Below are 19,092 nucleotides of genomic sequence, written 5' to 3' on the forward strand. Positions count from 1 at the left end.
AGGAAGGAAAGAAAGGGGACCAGCCGGAGGCTGCCCCCACCAAGAAAGAGCGCTTTGCGGTTATTCCGTACATACACAGAGTTGCCCATGGCCTGAAAAAAGTAGGAAGTAACGTAAATGTAAAGGTGGTATTTTCAGCCCCACTGAAACTGTCCCAAATGTGCCGAAAGGTTAATTCAGGATCGGCGCGAAGCAAGTGTACTACCAACCATGAAAACAAGTTTGTTCCTTGCACTGAAAAATTTGTTTATTCTGTCCCCCTGTCATGTGGCAAGCAGTATGTAGGCCAAACCGGTCGATGTCTCAATGAAAGTTTAAGGGAGCACCACTATAACGTTTCCAAAGCGTTCAGTGGTCATCCCGCCAAACATTGCCGCGATTGTGTTTCCAAATGTCAGCCGGCGCTGGATCAGAGCATAGTGATAGGGAAGCATGACAACCAAATCGTGCGGGAAATTTTAGAAGCCAACGAAATCTTAAAGTTAGGACAACAATGCGTAAGCACTCCATTTATCTCCCTCTCAGATAAGGAGTGTCAGTACTTGGCGCAGCGCACCCCTCCCGGTAAATGAAGATTACTTAGGCCTGCCCCACGGTTCGATTGCGACCATGATTTTTGTTATGTCATTTGTACTTAGTATCTCGTTTCGTCATGACCACTGTGAGTTTTATGCCTTCCCAAAATTCTTATCGTGACACGCCAAGGAATACGTGATGTATCTATTCCTTTCATGTTATCATGTATAAAAACTTTTCTTCTCCTTTTCTACTTTTTCTTTTTGTTGTTATTGCCAGTGTTCCTACAAAACCGCTGGCAACCGCAATAAAATTTCAGTTGTAAGTCAGCGCTGTGTCCGTTCCTTCTTCCTTTTGTGTCCTGTTTTATTTGCGCTGTTACCAAGCAAGACAATGTACCAACTCGCCCAGTCGTCTGTTTTGACCTTAAGTTTAGATGTTAGGTAGGAAATAGTGTCGTTGGCGGTGGCAGAACTAGGCGAGCCGCCCAACTGGTCAGTGCAAGTCTTTTTTTCGAGGGCGTCCACGCGGACAGAAAGGCGGGATGCAGCCTGTTGCAAGTTGGCTTGCACGGAACGAATGCTTGAGAGCTCGGAAAGAAAAGAGGTCTGGGACTGCTCTAAGCGGGAGATGGCATCCGCGAGGGATTCCACCGTAACGTCTCCTGAGAGAATTAGCAAGAAATAAACACTGAAGGCATTTGCAGTGACGGAGAACAGCAAATTGAGCAAGGATTTGCGGCAGGACTCTAGCGTGTCGGAGGGGCGCGACACCGCGATCAAAATGGGATCATTTGAATGAGCGCAATAAGCAACGCGGTGAAGGTGACTGACCTGCGCCAAGAGATGCATTGACCTGACTGTCTTCGTTGCGGTGTCGTGCCCCGTCTGGGTCCGGTGCGGGGGCTCCTTAAATAGACTCGATTGACCATGGCCCGAGGGAGCCGGAGAGGCGACCAGGCGGCGAAGGGGAGAGCTTGTTGCTGGGCAGGACGCGCTTTCGGGTGGTCGGGCGGGTTATGGAATGTTGTCACGTTGCAGCCGTGAGGGTCCAGATAAGCGTCGCGGGGGATCGTGGAAGGAGTCAAAGCACCCAAGCAGGACGACCTGCGCCAAGGGATGCATTGACATGAGTATCTTCGTTGCGGTGTCGTACCCCCTGCTGGGCTGCTCTGCGCGAGCACGCGGCTTTTTGCTTCTCTGGGTACTTGACCCGCAAACGCCGCACGCTAAAAAGAACTCGGGAGTCGTGAAACTGTACGAGTTGTCAAACACCGTCAAAACTACCCTTTGTGTCCAAAACAAAAGACTGGGCGCCGCCATTGCTGATGCATTCGTCATAGGACTACCGGGACTACCAACTACTTTACAAGGAATAAAAATACCTTACAATGACTAGTTCGCTAAAATAATTATATATTCCTTGCTTCGAACGCACTTGCAAAAAGTAGTAATTGGTTCCGAAGCGGAACGACTGCAGTACTAGGCTGCAATGATATTTAACGAGTCTCGCTTGTACGTAAACGAGACGACTAAACGGGACCGATGGAGAGCAGAGTAACTAGTTTTGCTTAAGGTATCTGGTATTATCTGTGGAAATACGTTCCAAACAGAAAGAATATCATATTTTTATCGAACTTGCGATAGCGTTCAAAGATGGACTTTTTGGTTCGTAAAGGGGTTTTTCTTTTGACAGGCGGCGTTGTTTTGACAAAGCCACATCAAAATGGCGGCCCAGTCGTTTGTTTTGACCACAAAAAAAAATTGTTTTGACAGTAATGCAACTATTATAGAGTGGCAACTGGATCCTGATGTCTTTTGAGCGTGGGAAGTTTGCGGGTCTAGTTCCAAGAAGAAGAAGAAGTCGCGTGCTCGCGCAGGGCAGCCTAACAACAACGTGCTCTTCGTTGGAAAATCAGCGTCTCATACCCGGTCACGGGCCGCAACAGGTGTTTCATTCCATACTTCATTTACTCAGTGTGAATGGTAAAACAAACATAATGCGGAGCGGCTTTATCGAATTCTTCACGCGTAGGAGAAAGCTGTTTTCGCCCTAGGCGGTGTGTGCGCCGACCGCGCAGGTGATTCGGCAACGCGAAATGACAAGCATATAATGCACTGGTCGGAACAGTCTTGTGCTTGCCAGATGCGTCGGTAAGCGCAGACAATTTATTTTGCACATTGATGGTGATGCTAGTACAGCGAGGCCGACACCCGCTAATAATCGTCCAAATCGCCGTGACTTTTTGGCGCAAGCGTTTCTACCTCGCGCCTAACAACGAGTTGGAGTTAATAGAGCTCGAACACAGTTCATTTTAACGCCTGGGTTACGAAATGTGCACTTATCAACCTGCCCGAGCAGACGAAACTGTCGGCGGCGGTTTGCTGGCAAGAGCGAAAGAGTAATGGCCTTTCTTTGCGTCCTAGTATTGTCGATCTCTCCAGCGCCATTTCGAAGTTAGAAAGTTAACAGTCTACATAACCGTGTGTTCTCCCAATAGGTGTCGCGATTAAGTTGACAGTCATGCTCCAAAAGAAAATACACCGAATGCGAATGGCGCGTCGAGCTGCTTGTTGCAGTTGTGAATTGTCGAAAGCAAAGCGCTCGAACGAGCCTTCTTGACTGCGCACTTGGCCCACACAGCGGCCTGTTGATTAAGCTTTGTAACTTCACAAAACTGAAGCGGCGCGGTTTGTCTTCTTTAATGTTTGCAGGCATCAAACTCGTCATCCAACCTCCGAGCTACTGGGACAAATGAAGAGGCTTACTGTCTGCGTTCTGACATGGCCATGATCTTCGAGTTCATTATGCACGACCAAGCAGTCACATCGTCTCCTCCCCATAGACACCTTGAGTTCTTCCAAGTGCCTTAACCTAGCTTTACCATTCGCTAACAAGGAATATGCAAGCTGTTCAACCGAGGCAAGAGGCCATACTTGAAGTGTAGTTGCTGCGTGGTTACAAGTAACGGTTCCAGCAACATTTGCTTACACTGCAAAGTGGCGCACAAGTCGCTTGTCGCTCATTTGTTACAGACCACTTTGTTATTTCCCATTTTCGGTTGTCCGCGCTCTGTGCCCTTCATTTGCCACCTGAAGCTGCTGTGGTTGTCGTCTTGCTGTAGTCTGGTGTTCTATGTGGGCACATTTACACGAAGCACATAAATTGTGTACAAAGAATGCCTTTTTCTTGGTATGATAGTTGATCTTGAATTGTGGCAGTAATTTCAGCCATATGTGCAATTACGTAGCTGTGTATGCTAGGTGCTCTTGTAATTAACATCTTTGTTTTGTTGTATTTACCATCTTTGTGTTGTTTAACATCTTTGTTTACCAGCTTTGTTACTTGACATATTTATTGTGTTACATTTTCCGTTTTGCACGCATTCCTAAATGACTACAGACAAAGGCTTTAACTCTTGTGTTGTTGAATGTATCCTCAAACAAATTAATGACAATAAGCCTCTAGGACAACACTACCATTAGGGTGAGTTTTGTTTGCTTGTCATAGGGACCGCGCAGCTGGACGGGTGGCGCCACCACTTGGCATTCCCCTCATTAGTGGAATGGGCCGGTGCGTTGGACTATGCAGCGTCCCATTATTTTTGCAGTGTTTGCTTCGGTGCTTTGAATGTTTTGTTGGTGGTGTGAGCGGATGTGTGCGCTGAAACGAAGTCTAGACAGAGGTGTTGGGTTCTTAGATGCAATAATGGCAAAGTAAACTAGTCGGTGGAGCCATGCGATGTACGCGTGGATCCATCTGATCTGAGTATGAATAAAACTACTATTATTAGTATTCATTTCTTCTTAAATGCACTAACGGCTATGTAAATTTATTGGACGCTTCTGTGGTTGGGAATGGGCTACATTGACATGAGCACTTCTTGAAGCGCTCTCTGCCTGTCTCCACGCATTCTGATTAGAAATAATACTATTAATATTAGTATTCATTTCTACGACTCGTTTCAATGACCACAGTTTCCACACCAGCCTTAACGGTGGGATATCTCAATACATGCGCTTTGAATGTAAAGGCACTTGTACCAGATCGATTAGGGTGTAGCCGTAAAAACGTCGCAACAGTTTACACTTTCTGTAGCCGTGGGACTTGTGCCTTCGGTTTTGGTGAGAGACACTGTGACAGTGGGGGAGCCTGAGAGCTGAAGCAGAACTCCCACGTTTGTTGTGGTATTTTATCAAGAGCGAAAGTTATTCAACCACCGAACAGCCCAAGCTACAAACCATCCCGCCTCCCCTTCCCATTTTATTACCTGCGTGGAATAAAGGCTGGCATCGATAGTTAAGAAATGTGGCAGTGTTAGCTTCAGCCTATAGTTTTTATTCCTTCAGTATTCTTTGCCGAGTACCTAAAAAATCGTATAATGCCTTGTGAAGAAACTAAAAATGTGCAACTAGTTTCCTCCAATGGAGGTGCATCAGCTGGAGTCCTCCAGCACAGACGCATTTCCGACCAGCTGGAAGCATTTAAGATTTGTAGAGGGGTGCATGGACATGCAAAATGAGACAAGCCATCCAGCCCAGCATCTAATGATGACGATGGTTGAACACGAAGCTTTCTTTGTGCGAAATAGAATGGGAAAGGGTCAAAGTCAAAGACGGTGCGATCAAAAGACCAAACTGCGTGCTGGTCAAATTCAAAGCTTAAGTGTACAAAGCTTAAATCCATAAGGTAGCCAAGACAACCTGCACGAGAAAGCTTTGCGATAAACCATCATCGTTGTTAGACGGAGGAGTGCATGATTTTTTCAAGCATAGGTGGCAGCTTGTAAACCTCGACCACAGCATTCAGTTGTGGAACTGAGGGCAAGTTTTTGGCACCCTCCTGTCTCGTCCTTCACCCACGCAGGAATTGTTTTTTGAACAACCATTAACCAACTTCCAGCAACCATTGCAAGTCTTGTAAAGGAATGTTTTTATACGACAAGCAGTAACATTCTCTTATGCGGTATTGAAAGCCGTGCACAACAGCGCTGCGCTGACCACCACCGGCATTCCACTGACGAGTGGTTCGCCACAGGCGTCTGTTGTTCGCTGAAGCGACAGTGCTGCCATACAATAGCCGCCCGGTCCCTTAAAGTTCACTGTCTGCTGTCAATTCGTGGCCATCTACAGGGGAAGTATGGCTATAAGAAATGGCTGTGACAGTTGTTTTATTGGAACTATGCGGAAACAAATTACATGAGGATTAGCTGCTAGGAACATTACGCACCACAGCTTTGCTGGTCATCCTTTTTCACAGGGTGAAAGGGCACTGAATTTTTTCCCTTCTATCCAGTTGCAGGCTCTTCCCCCTCACCGAATGGCCACAGGGTGCAGCACGACCCCCAGCCAGGTTGCCGGCTGCTGCAGTGCCAGCAGTGCTGCTTCACGACACTGCAACGAAGCCACCTGAGGATACACCAGCGCATACATACTGGTGAGCGCCTCCACCAGTGCAGCCACTGCAGCAAGGCGTTTGTGCAGAAGAGCAGCCTGGTCACCCACCTGCGCATTAATGCGGGCGAGCGCCTGTACCGGTGCCACCTGTGCCCCGGGGCCTTCCCCCAGAAGAGCAGCCTGGTCAGCCATGTGCGCAGGCAGATGGGCGAGAGGCCCTTCCGCTGCGACTTCTGTTCCAAGGCCTTCATGTGCCGCCTCAAGAAGAAAGCCCACGAGGAGAAGGAGCACCACCAGTAGTACCGAGGGAGGAGGGACCCGGTGGGGGTGTGTGCACACTGCCTCCAATGAGATTGGAGGGGTGCAAGCGCCTTTGTGTGCATCGTTAGGGAGAACGGTTGTGCAGCACACCAAGGGGGGGGTCTTAGAGAGAGAGCCCATTTTATTCTATGCGACCCGACGCCGGCCGAAAAGTTTTGTCATAACATTGTGACCTCACCAGCTAGGTGACAATTGCTCCCTGATAGTGCGCAGTGCTGCCACTCCTGCGCCAAATGCGCCAATTTGCGCCAAATGAGGTATCCTGCGCCATCCTGATACAAAAACCACGATTTTGCAAGCAAGTGCGCCAAGAGTGCGCCAAAATTTGTGTTGCGCAAATCGCGTGCAGCCTGTCACAAGCACTACTTCACAGTGGCCTCTAGACATGTATAACTAATTCGGGTTGATAACTTAAACTCCCTAGCACCCGTCATCGTGTTTGCCGCGGCGAGTTTGGTTGGCGCCGTCACTGTACCGCCGATACAGTGTTTTCGTCTAGCATGTCATTGCAGCGCTGGCGTACCGCAGTTAAAAACTTTCCTTCTTGCTGTAGTTTCCAATAATTCCTGCTATAAACAATATGTAGTTTTAGGTGGCGTTTATTGCCGGCCCTCTCCGCTCCGGGAGCCAATGGAGCGCCGTTTCGCGGCATGCGTGACGCGCTCGGCTGCAAGCTCTCGCTTCGCTTGTTGGGCTCGCGGAGGGGACTGCCGCAAGTGAAGCGGGCTGTGAAGAATGGCCAGTCCCTCAAAAGCATGAACCTCATGGAGCGTTTTCTGCTCGCGAAAACGCGCCGTGTAAGCACCCATACGCTGCGCGCGGCGCGGCAACATGACGGCGGCTTCGGCCGCGAAGTGGTGTGGGAGCTCGAGCGACCACTTTTAAGCACTCTCTAAAACATCGCTCAAGGCACGCACGAAGTTGCTTGTGTGGTAAAGGAGCTTATAATGTGGGCGAAATCGGTACTTTAAAACATCATCCGCGTCGCTAGTGAAAGCGTCCATGCAATACCTGCCGGGGTGGTAAGCCTAAAAACCGCCGACGGAGCCAGCCGGCCGTGACCAGGCTGTCTCGAGCGCTTCAAAACCGCCGCCATGAGGCACGCGCCTCCCCATTGGGGCAAGTCGCCAGGCTCCTCCCACTGCCGCGCGCGACGCGCCTCATTTTCTGAGCGTGGCAGAAACTGCCGCGTGCGTGGAATCGTCGACGCGGGCGTGAAAAAATCGCACGCGCAACGCCGAAGCGCATGAATCGCATGCAAAAGCTCCATGCACGTTTCTCGTGCACATTTCCAGCTAGCGTGGAAATACGCACGAGGACTGATAGCAAGCACCTGCATCTAATAAAATGAAAAAGTAAAACACGAGGGCTTGCCTCAACAATTAATAAACTAGAAAAGAGGCGCGTTGTTTTTTTGCTTGGCAGGTTTGTCGAAGCCTTTCAAAATTCATTATCGTGTTGCAGGTTGTCTTTTATCCACACCAGAAAGTAACTAAATACCTTGCAAATTATGTTTTGCTGCATTTTTGCGATTGCGTGGATACTTAAGGGATTTATTTGCATCAAACTTCTGGCGTCTTCTAGCGACTGTTTCGAAATAAGTGGAAAAAAAATCCCATTTCCCCAGGAATGCCAGGTTGGGCTATAAAGAGCCTAATTTGGCTACTTTTTTTTTTTTGGTTGTAGAAATTTCTGTGTCCGTGTTTTCTTCCTTAGTCCTATCGTTTTTTGTTCAAGCTGAAATTTCAAGTCGATGTAGAAATTTTCTTTATTGGCTATTTGGCTATTCTTGGGCTATTGGGAGAGCTGACTGTGAAAGCTATTTTTAATGCATGTTCGAGCCTGCCAACTATGAAGCGTTTTCAGTGACTTCTTGAAAAAGTCTTTCCCTGGTAGGGACAAGGCATGGAGGAAAGAATACTCAGGAGAGGCCCGTAGCACCCCAATGCATTGCAAAAAGTGTGGAGGAAGTCGCGTGAATTTTCTTGAGCCCATAGACAATGTTGCTTACTTGTTTACAACTGCGGCGGCCAAATTTGGGCGAATAGAACGGACAAATTTTTAAGGCGCCTTGTATGTGGCTGCCCCGCTACGCTTGCAAACCAGCGCAGTCGCTACGACAAACGTTTTTAAATTAGGCCGGTTTGAAAACTCTGCCGTCGGAGGCGTCTGCGTTCGCCATCCCGCCAGCCTGTTGCTATGACGACGACAAACGCTACTTTGCCAGGCTTAAGAGCTGAAAAATCGTCCTTCTATCTCAAAAACGAAGGCTGTTTTTCGATTGAAACTTTGGGTGAGGGTTAGAATGGGCAAATTGAAGGCGAAATCAACAGCTTAGAAGATGACATCGCACCGAGGAATTAGCGACGAAGCTGTTTTCACTTCGAAGCGGGAGGGCAGGGCGACGCCATGTTAGTCAAATCAAACCGGAGACAGCAAAGGATGATGGGATAGAGTGCTGGGCTCCGTGGGCTCAAGTCATGGCGGGACTCGGCTTCACAAATGTGACGTCAGGGCCTCTCCTAACCTTTTCTTTCCTCCATGGGACAAGGAGACCATTATTCTTCAGCTGTGTCGTCCATTTCTGATCGCATGTGTGAAAATCACCTTGAAGCCCATTCATTGGCGACCTCCACATCAATTACTGGACGATACTGGTCAATTTTTAGTGCTGAGAGATGCTTTGGACACATCTAGCAGTTGATGTTTAGTTGCTCCAAGATGCTCCAAAACTGACATTTAGGTGCTCCAAATTGCTCCAAAATTAATAATTTACTGATACAAAAATTGCTCCAAATCACCGTTCATCAGTGGCACCACTGAGTGCGGGAAGTGTAAATTTGGGTGGGACCCTCGCAGACAAGAACGTCTTGAATTGGTCACAGGTGGCTGATGACCATTTATTGCCTATTTCAACATGCACTACAGGTTCATAGACCAACACATGAAAAAAGACGCACCCTTCTTGAAATGTATGAGTTGCAATGCGTCCCCGTGTATACATGTGCAAAACACCCACACTGTTTCTATGCGAGTTGTGCAATTTCCCACTGCAGTGGTGCCTTCGGCTGGTCAACAGCAGCTGATGTCCAGCGCTTGTCCCGTGCACTTGTACAGGTATAGTTTATGGGTGCACCTGTAAACATCCAGAAAGTGAGGAAACATGAGAAGACATAAACTTACGCCAGCTTCCCAATGAACTTTGTTTCCACTCTTTCTGACAAATGAGTTTCACAAATGAGTGCAAGCCATAATAAAAGAGAAAGGAGGGGAGCGAATGATGAGATTTTAAATAGCTAAAACCGTGCAGCTGGTTTACGTCTTAAAATGATAACATGTGCCCCCCCCCTCCAATTTTTCATTATATGCTGTGTTTGCATTTAATTGATATGTTTGCTCAATGGCAGAAATGCCTTGCGCCTGCTTCCATGCTTTGAAGGTGAAAGCATTACCGCTTATCCAGGCAATATGTATCGAATACTTCTTTACTACTCCACCTTGTCTGCACCTTTTTCTTTGCTTTATTTTCTTTGGCATTTGGGGCAAATCACCTCAACAGGCAGAATGGTTGACACGAGTGTGAACTGAAACATCTGAGCTGCAACATTGCATCATTCCAAAATGTACGGCTCGCGAAGCGAGCTCTCCTGATGAAATTAGTGGGTCGATGCAGCTTCTTCTAGTATTGAAACAATTTGTGCCAGTTTTTTTAGTAAACGTGAGGTCTCACACTGTTCTGTTTTACGGAAGTGTGAGCTGTTGTGTTCGGAACCCGCCAAGTGGAAAAAATATGAACTTTGGAAATATGAACTTCGGAATATGGAAAAAATATGAACTGCAAAAAATATGAACTTTGAAGCATTGTGCACTGTCAAAATGTGCCTCAGTTGCAAGGAAACTACGCCTGCATGCTATGCACGACCTTGCGTAACAGATGGTACGCTCCATAGCTAACAGCGTATCGCCTGAACAGTATATTCCTATGTTTGTTTGAGTATACATTGACCCCAGTTCTCATTCATGGAAGCCACACAAGGGCAAGAAATGCTAAAAACATTCCAGGTTGTATGTGGTGAGAACTTCATGCGGGCCACCTTTTGTTGCAGCTATGGCTTGATTTTTTTGGTCACGGCCGTCATTGCAGGCTGACTTCCCTTGCATTGGGCGGTATTTTCTTTTTTACTTTCCTGCCACTCACTGTCATCTCAGGCTGCTGGGTGACCTGATACCTGTGCATGTTATCTACACTGAACATAGTGAACACTGCTGGGGCACTCAGCCAAGCAATAGCAGTACAGCAACCGTGCTTTGTTCTTTTGTGCCACACACTGCTGTTTTTGAGTCTTTACAGTAATATTTCGTTTTGTTCAGTGGGGTGTGTGTGTGGAAGTCGGGCATGCAGTCTGTGGCAGGAACAGCCTTGACGAGGTGACGGGAAGTGCTTCACAAGGGTTGGTCTATTGGGTGTCTGCTCGGTGGTTGCTGCTTTTGCGCCACCAGTATTTCGGGCTGAAAACACCGAGGATTAGAATTTTTGGGTGGGCATCAGCTTAGCACCTTTATGGGCAAAGTGTGACGATATTTCAGTTTGATATAGGGACTGGGCGGCCGTTGTATGGCACCACCGTCGCTTCAGCGAACCGCGCCGCCCGTGGCGAACCGCTCGTCAGTGGAATGGCGGTGGCGGTGGCGGTCAGCGTTATTGTGCATGACTTTCTGTCGTTCTGCTGCGGTGCAGCTTGCAAAGCGTGCATAACCACATGGATATTTTTGAGATCGGTAAATCTTGAGGGTGGGGGTGACCTTTACGAGGCATGCCATGTGTGCGATTTACGCCCATACTCAGTAATTACAAATAGCAGACGACGCTCAATGCACCAAGCTGGAAGTGAAAGTCTGTCCTTCGTGCAATTTTTTCATGCCTGCATGCAGTTTGGCGTATCGAGGAATATATTGTAGCTAAATGCTCCCACGAAACCAGTGTGGCCAACCGATCCAGGAATTCTGCGGCGTTGGCCTTTGCCAGTTGATGACGAAACGGCGTCGTGCACAAGCAAAAGACAAGGGGGGAGGGGGAGGTGCTTTCTAAGATTTACCTAAAAAAATACATTGTGATGGAAGACCCTTCCGTAACCTCAGTAACGATGCTTGAAATGTGTTTAGTTTCTCAGAAATTCTCCTACTACAGTCATCGGGAATCATTTACAGAATAAATACCACATGATAGTAGGCCGCTATTGCTTGTCGTGGAAAAGCATTCCTTTACAAGAATTGCAATAGTTGCTGGCTAGTTGGTCAATGGTTTTTCAGAAACCAATTCCTGCGTGGCTGAAGGACGCGAGACAGGCGGTTGCCGGAAACCTGCACTCAGTTTCACAACTGAATGCTGCGGCCGATTTACAAGCTGCCACCTACGTTTGAAAAATCATGCACTCCTCCGTCTTACGACGATGATGGTTTATAGCTACGCTTTCTTGTGTGGGTTTCCTTAGTTGCCTTCTGGATTTAAACTTTGACTAGTTGAGCATTGAATCTGACCAGCACGCAGTTTGGTCTTTTGATCACAGGGTCTTTGACTTTAACCATTTCTCATTCGATTTCGCACGAAGAAAGCTCCGCGTTCAACCATCGCAATCGTTAGACAGAGGGCGGGATGATTTTGCTGTTTCATTTTGTAGTTCCATGCACCCGTCTCCAAATCCAAACTGCTTCCAGCGTGTCCCATATGTGTCTGTGCTGGGAGGCTCGGGCTGATGCATCCATATTTGAGGCAACTAATCGCGTGTTTTTGTTGTCTTCACAAGGCATTGTACGATTTCTTTTGTACTCTGTGAACAATACTTAAGCTTTACATAACACAGGCTGACGTTAATACTGCCACATTTTTTAACTATCGGTGCCAGATTTTATTCCATGAAAATGGTAAAACGGGAAGAGGAGGAGGGATGGTTTGTAGCTTGGGTAGTTGAATAACTTTGGCTCCTGATAAAATCACCACTACAAACGTGGCATTTCCACTTAGGCTCTCAGGCTCCCATGCTGTCACAGTGTCGCTCACCAAACCCGAACGCACAAAGCTCACGGTTAAGAAAGAAAGTGTAAATTACCACGACATTTCCACGGCTGTACTGTAATCGATCTCGTATGCAAGTGCCTTTCTCTTCAATGCACACGCATCGAGGTATCCCAGCGTTAAGGCTGGCGTAGAAACCGTAGTCATTAAAACCAGTGAAGAAAATTTAAAGTGGTAGAAATGACTACTAATAATAGTTTCGTGTGGAGCCATGCGCAGAGCGCTGCAAAAAGCGCTCATGTCAATGTTGCCCATCCTTAAACTTAGAAGCATCAAATAAGTTTACGTAGCCGTTAGTGCATTTAAGAAATGAATACTAATAATAGTAGTTTTATTCATACTCAGAATGGGTGGAGCCAAGTGTAGATTGCTGCAAAAAGCACTCATGTCATTGTAGCCTATACAAATTTCTTTAGAAGCGTTCGACAAGTTTACGCAGCCGTTGCTGCATCTAAGAACCCAACGCATCTGTCTAGACTTCGTTTCACCGCACATATCCGCTCACAACACCACCAAAACATTCAAAGCACCGAAGAAAACACGGCAAAAACAACGGGAGGCTGTGTAGTCCAATGCACCGGCTCATTCCACTAACGATGGGAGTGCCGAGTGGTGGCGGCACCCGTCCAGCTGCGTGGTCCCTATAAATACAATTTAGGCACTTCCCGTGCATTGCAGGGTGTTAATGAAGCGTGTTGATGTGCTGCTTCTCGTTCCTAAACTGACGTGAAGGATACCACACCACCTTTACTTAGGACGGCAATACATAGAATTGAGCCAAAAGAACAACAGTCAGAAAACATCGCGAGTCTTTCAAAAGCTTTGGTTCTGCTGCAGCTCAAAGTCAGGCTATGCACGTCAAAACCTGTGATTCTATCTGAAGGGTACTAGGCCAAAGAGTGAAGAACATTTAGCAGTTGCTCACAACAACAGAAGGCGCATTCAAAGTGAACCGGTAGATGGCGCTGGGTGTGCGCAGGAAGTGGCAGGCTCACACTGACAGGGAACCGAATTTTGCCAGTGTGAGATCTTTTTAGTGCAAAAGCACTAGGGGTGGCATTCCTGAACAAGCGGTCATGCTAAAGCTTATGAAACCTCCTGATTGACATACTGCTGAGCTACCAAGAAAGAGGAGGGCTCATCTGCATTGCTGGAGAATGCCCAGGCACATTCCACCTGTGCAGAGCGGCTTGGCTTGCACCAGTGGAGACGCTTTGTTTGTTCTTTCTCCTCTTCCATGTTCTGCCTCGCTGCTGGTGCCCTGCCACCTTACTTGCTGCAGCAAGGGCTCTCAGTTTTCCCCCGTCTCCCTGTTGCAGGCCCTTCCCCATCTTATCCCTCCATGGGTGACCGCAGGCAGCAGCGACAGCACTGCCCACACCCGGATCATCAGCTGCTGTACTGCCAGCAGTGCAGCTGCAGGCCTGCGAAAGGAACAATGGTGCATGCATGCACACGTGCAAGCGCCCGCACCAGTGCCGCCACTGCAGCAGGGCGTTTGTGCAGAAGGGCCACCTGGTGACCCACCTGCACAGCCACACGGGCGAGTGTTCTCATTGGTGCCACCTGTGCCCCAGCAACGAGACCTGGCTCCCAGTGAAGGCTGCCAGTTTTTCGTCCTGTCGTCGCATCACCAGCCCAGTGACAATGGCTCCGTGCTAGTGTTTGAACTGTGGTTGTGGGTGGGACCTGCGGCAGACAGTGCCATCTTGTGTTGGTCTCAAGTGACCACCTTATACTGCCCATTTGAACATGCACTGCAACGTTACAGACTGACATAACGAAAAGGACACACTCCTTTTGGAAAGTCAATCACAATTCATTGCCATTATTCTACGTGGAAGTGTGCACACTTTGTGTATGTTTCGCGCAATTTCCCACTGTGATGGCACCTTCTGTGAGTAAACAGTGGCCCATGTTCAGTGGCTATCTCGTATATTGCTTGTACAGATCATTTTAAGGGGCAGCTAAAAACTTCGACAAAGTGAACAAGCACAGAGTACTCAACTGTCGGCCAACTATGCACCAAAAGTTGCTTCTATACTCTCTCAAATGTATTGCGGGAGTGCTAACCTTAATGAAAAAAGAAAAAAAATCAGAAGGGCTGGGGGTATGATATTTACACTAAATAGTGTTTGCATCGATATGAAAAGTGATTCCATGAAGTCATGCACTGTTACGAATTATGGAAGTGTGAGCTGTTGCGTTTGGAGCCCACCATACTTCCATGTCCAACACTTATAGATGCGTGCACAGAGCCAGAAAATGATGCTTTTGAAGTTTGCTACTAAAACCAGCTGTGCATTCTCTTCGGAGTATTTCGAGGAATTGTGAAATTGTTGTGTGTTGTTCTTGCGGCAACCGTATAATACGCTTGCTTCGCCGGGAAAATTGTGCGCTGTTGAAAGTTATAATTTCTGCAAAAAAATTACACCTGCATGCTACTGCACAACTATGTGCGAAAGGCAGCACGCACCATATTGAACGGCAGGTCATCTGAACAATATATTGCTATGTTGTTTGAATATACGTCGGCTCCAAACAGGCCCTTTCTCACTGATAGATGTCACAGGAGGACAAGCAGTGCTAAAAAGACGCAATGTTGTATGTGGTGAGAACTTTATTCTGGCCACCCTTTGTTGTGGCCATGGCTTGACCTTCTTTTGTAATGATTGCAAGCTGACCTTTCCAGTGTCCGGTGTTACTTTTGGAAAAAGAGCTCTCAACTTCTAACCAAATTAATACGGCACCCTTTTTTGCAGGTTCTAAGAATTTTGGTCAATAGAGAAACCACATCATGGTCCAAAGTTTTTCTTTGCTTGTTCTTACCTGTGTTTGTTGGGAGAAAAAACGCAGAATTTTGAAATTTTCGAGTGGGCATGAACTTGGCAGCTTTCAATGCAAAGCACGGTGTGATGGGTGATTTTTTCGCTGTGAGAGATTACATAGGTCATTCCTCAACAACCTGTTGTTCCAATTGTTTCGAAACCTTCTGAAGGACCAGCTGCCTAGCCAGCAAGAAAGAGGAGGGCTCGTTTGCATTGCTGGGCCTTATCTGGCTGCGCAGAGCGGCCCGACTGGCCGCTCTGCGCAGGCCAGATAAGGCCCAGCAATGCACATTGAACATGCGACGCACCCTCCTCTTTTGTGTTGGTTCTTTTTTCCTCCTTAGACCGTGCTGCTGGTGCACTCTCACCGTGTTTTTCGGTGGAAAGGTTCTCAGTGTTTCCCCCTTCCTCCCTGTTGCAGGCCCTTCCCCGAATTGGCATAGGCAGCACCGTGGTCGACTCCAGCTGTGCTGCCAGCAGTGCAGCTTCATGACAGTGCGCCCGAGCCATCTGAAGATCCACGAGCGCATCCGTACGGGCGAACGTCCCCACCAGTGTGGCAAGGCCTTCATGCACAAACCCAACCTTGTCTCCCACCTGCGCATTCATACGAGCGAACGTCCCCACCAGTGCACTCACTGTGGCAAGGCCTTCGTGCACAAACCCAGCCTTGTCTCCCACCTGCGCATTCATACGAGCGAACGTCCCCACCAGTGCACTCACTGTGGCAAGGCCTTCATGCACAAACCCAGCCTTGTCTCCCACCTGCGCATTCATACGAGCGAACGTCCCCACCAGTGCACTCACTGTGGCAAGGCCTTCGTGCACAAACCCAGCCTTGTCTCCCACCTGCGCATCCATACAGGCGAGCGTCCCTACCGGTGCCACCTGTGCCCCCGGGACTTCACCCGTAAGAGCATCCTGGACATCCACCTCCGCATCCATACGGGTGAGCTTCCCTACCGGTGCCACCTGTGCCCCAAGGACGTTGCCCATAAGAGCAGCCTAGACATCCACCTGCGTATCCATACGGGCGAGCGTCCCTACCGGTGCCACCTGTGCCCCATGGCATTCAGCACGAAGATGTCGCTGGACATCCATGTTCGTGTCCACACAGGCAAGAGGCCCTTCTGCTGCCGCTTCTGCCCCGAGGCCTTCACACACCGCACCCAGCTCACGAGACACGAGGAAAAGGCGCACAGCCACTGCCAGTAGTGCGGGGGAGGGAGACCGGGAGGAGGATAAGGGTCCGGACAGGTGTGTGCACCGACACGCATTCCGACGAGACCAGAAGAAGGCGATTTGTTTTTGCGGATTGTTACGAAGCAGTGTTTAGGCCATCTCCGTGCACTCAAAGGCACTGAAGAAGTGGGGGACGATGCTTCCGGTGTTGGAAGAAAATGGCTGTTCACTGGATATTGTCACCAGCCACCTGGATATCGTCACCAGCCACCTGGCAAGCAGCACACGAACACTCCTGTCCATTTTCGAGGACATGCGGAAGGAACAAAACAGCAACGCTACCCCGAAAAAACAAGCATGGAAGTAGAAAGACCGGATTGGCTGCAGCCTCAATATGTGCTGCTTTGCTTTTGGTGATGGCCAATACCGGCCGCTTGCAATCCAGCTCTGAATGGACATTTTTTTACAGCCAATGTCCCCGCAGCCTCTGGCGGGCATCGCTCGTCACTTCTTTGCTGGTCTTTTGCTGCATGCAGGGTGGCCTTTATGCAGCGTGTCAAAAGGTGGGGGGCCTCAGATTGAGAGCCCATCTTATTGTAGAATGTTATGCTTCGTGTGAAAGCTTCCTCGTTTGCCATTGCCATCATCCTCATATCGTGGCTTACCATCCGGGTGGCTATCACTCCTCGCTAATGTGGCAGGTGTCATTGTGTGTGGGACCTGTGGCGTCCTGTGTCGGTCACCAACATCTCGGCATAAGTGCCTGCTTGAATCTGTGTTGCAACTTTCCAGCTCTGTGCAAGCAAGAAAACACTGCACTTTTTTAAATTTTGCAGTCATCATGCCCCACCATTCCAACGCGTGCGAGCGCACACACTGTGCGTATTTCCTTCTTTGATTGTTCTTTTTGTGTGTAAATAGCGGATAATGTCCAGTACTTGTCGCATACTCTTCTTCTATGGATATTTTTGAGGGGAAGTTAGAAACGCTCAGAGTGAGGAACCGATACCGTACGCTGGTTTTATGTATCAATTGAAGATAATGTCACCTCCTGCTTTTTCACTGTGTTTTGTTTCCATTTCTGATATATTTGCTGTATAGCAGTTGGCGTCAGTTTGTGGCTATGTCTTTTTCCAAAGTCGAAATTTTTCTACTTAAAGGGACAGACAACCGATTTTTGTCGCGTATATGTTCTCTAGCTCATGAAAGCCAGCGTTTTATATAGACCGGCAACCACAAGCAATTTCTAAACAAAGTGGCGGGAATAATTTTAATTTGGCAGTAAACTTCCTGAAATCGGAAGGGTGGCGGCTCGTAGTGTCGAAACTTGACACTACAATATGTGTCCCTGTCACGTGACCTGCAAACCTAGCAGGTACTGTAACTGCTGAAACGTTTATTTACGTGTTGAAAACCTTTTAACACAAGTATTTGTACAAGGTTAAATTGTATATGTATTTCTAAACATTATTTCGAAAATTTGAACGCTGCCCGCCGTCGCTGGGTTGCTCTCAGTCTGGCTAACTGAGCCTAGCTCCATGCCCAGAATCAATGGCAGCGTTCGTAAACAGACCCAGTGAAGAAGCTTTGATGATTCTGCCTGAGGCAGGGGCTTCAGTTTTGCCAAAATATTTGATTCCTGCTTCCAAATACACCGACAGCTTAAAAAAAAAAAAAAAAACGTCGCAACCGGGGAGAATCAAACTTCCCACCACCACAACGTGAAGCCAGATTCTACCTATCGTCTATCCTAACAGATGGCGCATTCGTGAAATAAGACCGTTGCAATAAAAAAACAAAAGAACAGGAAAGCCTGCGATTCGAACTTTTTTAGCTGGGGACAAGTTTTTAAATATCGTTTTTCATTTCGCATACAGACAAAAGTGTGTCGACGAGCTACTCCATGTCATGGTTGCCAGCATTATTTTTGGGAGGGACACATACGGACACATAATTACGATTCAAAAAGTTCTAGGGCGTCATCAGCAAAACCGTTTCTCGTCAAGTTGCTTTAAGTGTTGCCCTTTCATTTGGGATAGAGAATATATACTCGACAAAAATCGGGTGTCTGTCCCTTTAAGCGTTTTCTTTGTAAAGTAGATCACAAACGAAAAACCTCAGTGCCTAAAGTGTAACTCCTTTCAAGGGTAGAGGAGACAAAACGCCTGCCTGTAGCTGCCTCCCCGACACAGTGTAACCATTGCTGTAAGCAGGTGTCCCTCTCATGGTGTATTTGTTTGGTAAAAAAAATTGCCGCCTCGCAAAGAGTCAATAAAGAACACATTTGTGATCAGATGGGTATTGACCATGCATCCCAGAGTAGCCAGGAGTCAAGTGTTTCAAAAACACCATGCGACATCAGCACATTGCAAAGAACGAAACAAGTGTTAGCCTAGTGCTTGTGGTGCAGATGTCGTATCACGTGATGGGTGGGAGTAATGTCACGTGAGCAGAACAGGTGCACTACAGCCACTGTGAAGAACGCTGATTGTGGGAAAGCTGACGTGAAGTGCCGCCAGTCTGCTTGTCGAAGTAATTTGTGCCAAAAGACGACGGAACAAAAGTGAAAAAATAGATTGAAACCCTGCCTAGCTGTGAAGTTTTTGATAAGTATTGCCAGTCTATCGGCTTCAAAGCGCATTAGCAGACTTGTGTGCCCCAAAAAATTTTTTTAAACCTTTCAACCACTTTTTTTTTTTAGCAAGGGTGTGTGCATGAAAGTCTGGCAAGAAGGCTTAGGCAGGAACATCCACAGTGAACTTGCCCAGAAAATACT

The 19,092-nt window shown here is 47.8% G+C and overlaps 1 protein-coding gene across 1 annotated transcript in view; it reads left to right on the forward strand.

The window, feature by feature from the left end:
* The first annotated feature begins 2,155 nt into the window (after positions 1–2,155).
* Positions 2,156–19,092, forward strand: part of LOC144178735 (uncharacterized) — a 60,258-nt gene continuing 43,321 nt past the window's right edge. Inside the window, exons 1-5 of the mRNA XM_077706815.1 lie at positions 2,156–2,464; positions 3,231–3,438; positions 5,812–5,952; positions 15,556–16,348; positions 17,109–17,114. Coding sequence (XP_077562941.1) covers positions 15,624–16,348; positions 17,109–17,114 — 731 coding nt within the window. The 5' untranslated portion in view covers positions 2,156–2,464; positions 3,231–3,438; positions 5,812–5,952; positions 15,556–15,623. The remainder of the gene's footprint in view (positions 2,465–3,230; positions 3,439–5,811; positions 5,953–15,555; positions 16,349–17,108; positions 17,115–19,092) is intronic.

Source organism: Haemaphysalis longicornis, unplaced genomic scaffold, assembly GCF_048455015.1.
Source record: "Haemaphysalis longicornis isolate Haplotype H1 unplaced genomic scaffold, Haemaphysalis longicornis Haplotype H1 scaffold_4, whole genome shotgun sequence".
Lineage (NCBI taxonomy): Eukaryota > Metazoa > Arthropoda > Arachnida > Ixodida > Ixodidae > Haemaphysalis > Haemaphysalis longicornis.